The sequence below is a fragment of the Neophocaena asiaeorientalis genome, unplaced genomic scaffold, assembly GCF_003031525.2.
Source record: "Neophocaena asiaeorientalis asiaeorientalis breed wild unplaced genomic scaffold, Neophocaena_asiaeorientalis_V1.1 scaffold132, whole genome shotgun sequence".
Lineage (NCBI taxonomy): Eukaryota > Metazoa > Chordata > Mammalia > Artiodactyla > Phocoenidae > Neophocaena > Neophocaena asiaeorientalis.
The window spans coordinates 1,866,780-1,871,112 of NW_020173393.1; the positions used below are offsets into that span (position 1 = coordinate 1,866,780).

General features: G+C 49.2%; 1 protein-coding gene across 1 annotated transcript; it reads left to right on the plus strand.

The window, feature by feature from the left end:
- The first annotated feature begins 545 nt into the window (after positions 1-545).
- On the plus strand, positions 546-3,580 carry LOC112400896 (pancreatic trypsin inhibitor-like). Its single transcript, XM_024746879.1, has 3 exons — positions 546-639; positions 2,776-2,968; positions 3,432-3,580. Exons 1-3 carry the CDS (start codon positions 546-548, stop codon positions 3,463-3,465), a joined length of 321 nt encoding a protein of 106 aa, XP_024602647.1. The 3' UTR covers positions 3,466-3,580.
- The last annotated feature ends 753 nt before the right edge of the window (positions 3,581-4,333 follow it).

The following is a 4,333-nucleotide window of genomic DNA, read 5'->3' on the forward strand; positions in this document are numbered from 1 at the left end:
CCAGTGCCAGGTAAACAGCAAGTGTCCATCCAGCTGAGAAGCTGTGGCAACGGTTGCAGGAAGGTGTCCTGTGTCACACCTGTCTTCTGAGTTAGGCAGTGGTAGGGGTGAGGGTGAAGCACATAATTCCCATCTGTAATGAAACCTGCAGGAGTTGAAAAGGAGGACCTGAGCTAACACACTGTTGTTCACTTATCCATCCTTTGATTTGCTCTCATTCACTCATCACCTGCCATACACTGCTCTCTAGGTGCTGGGATGCTCCCTGAGTCAACATATTGGACAAAATTCCACCTGTGGAATCACAATCTGTGTTTCCACGAGACCCACAGGGAGAGTCAAGTCTGAGAAGCGCTCTTACTGGGCATTTGGCCCCAGCAGGCAGAAGCAGGTTAGGTGGGGAGATTACACAATAAACAGGACCCAGCCCAGCTCCACCCCTTCCTCACTCCCCACCTCACTGCCTGTCCCACCCCTCAGCTGGGATATGAAAAGCTCTGTCAGCCCCCAGTTTTCCTCAGAAGCCCTCCTGCAAAGCCACGAACATGAGCCGGCTCTGCCTCTCCATCGCCCTCCTCGTCCTCCTGGGCACCCTGGTGGCCTGCACCCCGGGGGCTGAAACGAGCAACCAGGTCCAGGGTAAGTCCTGACCCACCTCTCCTCTACAGGCTGGGGGGAGGGGGGAGTGGGGAGTCCGTGGAAGGGGTTGGGGAGCAGGGGTGGGGTGGATGCTGACAGCCTCTCTGGATTTCTCCTGGGAAGTTGGGCAGTTTTAACTCCAGGGACATTTCCTGACTCTCAATAGGAAAAAAAATTAAAATTAAAATTAAAAAATATATATGCCGCCTACCTCTACCAGATCAGGAATCCCATCTCTGAGACTCTCTATTCCTGGTCATTGCCATGTCCCTGAACTTCACTGTAGTGTAATAAAAAGATCAATATTTGATCCTTGCCCTGATCCTGGAACAGACCTCCAGAAACTCCTGGAATTTACTGGGGTTTTTTTTGGTAATGAGGTGAGAAAAGGAAGGCCATGGAGAGACCTGTAGGATGGGGCTGGTCTCCAAAACAACCCAGTCATGTGTTTAGAGGTTACAACTTTCAATAGCCCGCATCCCAGCATCTCTGGGGAGACGGGAGGGTATTGAGTCGGAGATCAATCACCAATGGCCGATGATTCAATCAATATGCCTATTATTGACACCTCAATAAAAAATCCATAAATATTGGGGTTCAGAGAGCTTTCGGGGAGGTGAACACATGGAGGTGCTGGGAGGGGGTGCACTCCACTAGGGCACGGGGCCTCCACACACCTCTACTCCCCCTTTGCCCTGCGCATCTCCTCCATTTCGCTGTCCCTGCGCTTTACCCTTTATGATAACCTGGGAACGGTAAGTAAAGGGTTTTCCTGAGTTCTGTCTTCACTTCTATTGGTTAGTGAACATGGAGGTGGGGTCATGGAGCCTCCGATTTTTAGCCAGTCGGTCACAAGCATGAGTGACTCCGGACCACATGGCTCGCATTTGAAGTGACGACAGTCTTGAGCCCTCAACCTGCGGGATCTGCACTAACTCCATGGATTTAGTGTCAGAAGTGAATTGCCTTCTGGGATGCCCAGTGGGTGTTTAGGGAATTGTTTGGTGTTGGTAGAGACGCCACCTATCTGGTGTCAGGGAAAAACCAGACTCCCTCTTCCCTGTGATCTGGGGGCTCCAGTGAGGCTTGGGACAGGGGAATAATGAAAGCTGGACACTGCAGCCAGAAACTCTTACCAGTTACCTGTATTTTCAGAATACCTGGCAGAATCAGGTAGTTTATCTAATGGGTTGTGACATGACAGTATCTTGTCCTGACCCTACGACCCACATGCCGTGTGTCCTGGGGCAAGTCTTCTGCGGTATCCTCACTGAACAGGGGAACCACGTTACATGGGTTTTTGAACAGCTTACCACTCATGAATTTAAAGAGTTTAAACACATTTCATGGCCAATTTTGTCCATTTTCCACCAAGATGTGTTAAATTGAAAAAATTTCTCTACATACCTCCTTCGGGAAAGAAAAAATATTTAGGTGTCAAATAATGATTATTCCTCTAGGATTAAAATTAAACAGAAAGACATGGGACCACTGAGCAGAGCAACTGCAGGGAAAGCAAGAAACACAGCGCTTGTGTGAGCTGCTCCTGGGACCAAGGCTGATACAGTCTTAATATTACTTATTATAAGTCACAGTGTCAATATAGCGTCCATATTCAATTTAGAGAGTCCCTGTGCCGTAACAAAAGAGAACACACTGGTATGTTTTCTTCATGCCTTTTTCCATTACAGCATGATGTCTTCACATTTTTATTAATGGTGGAAACATTTTACCATACACATAAGTGCAGACAATAGTATTATAAAACCCAGGTACCAGCTCCAATAATTATTGATATATGGAGAATATTTTTTCCTGTGTTTTCCTTTTTTCTTTTTTTTTTTTTTTTTGGTTAGAGTTTTTTAAAGCTAATCAAGGGCATCATACCAGTTAATCTTAAATACTTCATGAAGGAGATATAAACTTTTCCATGATTACCATATCATGGTCACGCCTAGCATCATTAATAATAATGTCTCAGAAAGCAGGTTGGCAAATGGCCTTTTCAATTTGACCAGCCCCCAGAACCCTAACATTCTCTATCGCAAACAAACCGGTGGTTTCAGCTGTGACCTTGTGGACTGACCTGTGATGCCAATCCTCCTAACTGACTCAGAGGCCCTCCCATCTCAGCAGGTTCTCAGCCTGCCTTCTGCCTGGAGCCTCAGTACACGGGTGTCTGCAGGGCCCGGAAGGTCAGGTACTTCTACAACGCCAAGTCCGGGCAGTGCGACATCTTTATATACGGTGGCTGCCGTGGGAAGAAGAACAACTTCCTGACGCCAGAGGACTGCATGAAGACCTGCGGTGGTCATGTGGGGACCCAGGGGTAAGGAAGGGGGCAGGACAGGGTGGGAGGGGAAGGGCTGAGAAAAAGAGGTGGAGCTCAGGGGGCCACCCACCATTCACAGCTGCACAGGGTCTTTCCTCCTCGCTGCCTCCCAGGACAAGTGGCTGCAGTGTCCTGTGAAACCACACACTGAGCACATCCTGCACGGGCCAGCTTGGCAGAAGGTCACCCCTAGAAGCCCCGTCATGAGAATCTGAGCTTCCTCACATGCTCCCCTTTTCTCAGATGGGAACACTGAGTCAGCCACCCTACAGAGCATGTCCGAAGTTCTCCTGAGCTCCCCACCTAGGCTTGAAAAACTCACTTCCTTCTTCTTGGTCATTCTGGTCCTGGGTGGACTTTGGCTGCATATTTCTGGGAAAGTCTAGGATCTGTCAAGGTCAGCGGTGTCCAGGTCTGGGGCTTCAGAGATGTCAATCAGCAAGTTCCTTTCTTTTTGCAGAGGACCTTCGAACTGTACCACCCCGAAACTCTGAAGTCCAAGGAGGAGCCACGCGGGGCTGGGCTGTGGCTGCTTCTGAAACAGCATGGTCTCTTCTGAGTCCGTCTCAACCCCACCCTCCTCAGCAGAACCCTGCCTCTCTCCTTCCCAGCATGGGTCTACTTGCCTTAGTTCTGTCTCATCCAGTAGATTCTAAGCACCATGAGAGCAAGTCTTCCCTTTATCCCTAGCACTTAGCACAGGTCCTGGCATAAAGGAGACGGTCCATAATTATTTAAGGAAGGAAGGAAGGAATGCAAGAGCACATTCCTCATGTCAGGATTCTCGCCTCAAGCCACATCCTCACTGCGTCCTCACCTTCATCCTGCACCCCACCATCACTGCTCTCCTTGTGGGTGGCCAAGGTGGAAATTCTGGAATCCAGTTCTCAGCATCAGTGGTGGCAGAGGTCTTTTCAATAAAGAAGCCCCTTTCCCTCACAGTGATGTTGTACATTTTCCTCCTGTGGCTTCAAACAGTCTGGCTTATATTCCAATAAATTCAAATTAAACTAACTGGAGTGGATTCTGTGGTTTGCCCCTAAGAACCTTCATCACTAGGGTCCACGGAGATGCTGGTCCTTCGCAGTCTTCTGCAGAGCGGCGGGCACCTCCCCTTTTCCTGTCCTCACACTGGGCCCTGCCAGGTATAGGAAGCACACCCACTACAGCACCATCTACCTCTTAATGGCCACCCCAAGCTACACAAAAACCCGGGTGAGAGACACCTCAACATGAAAGCCTTCTTTCTTTACTTCTTGGGCCAGGTCAAATTTGGGTGTAGAGGTTGTTCTCCTGGACTCTCAGAAGGACAAAGAAAGGAGCATGAGACTCAGTTGTCCATTTGCAGTAGGAATCCCCTAG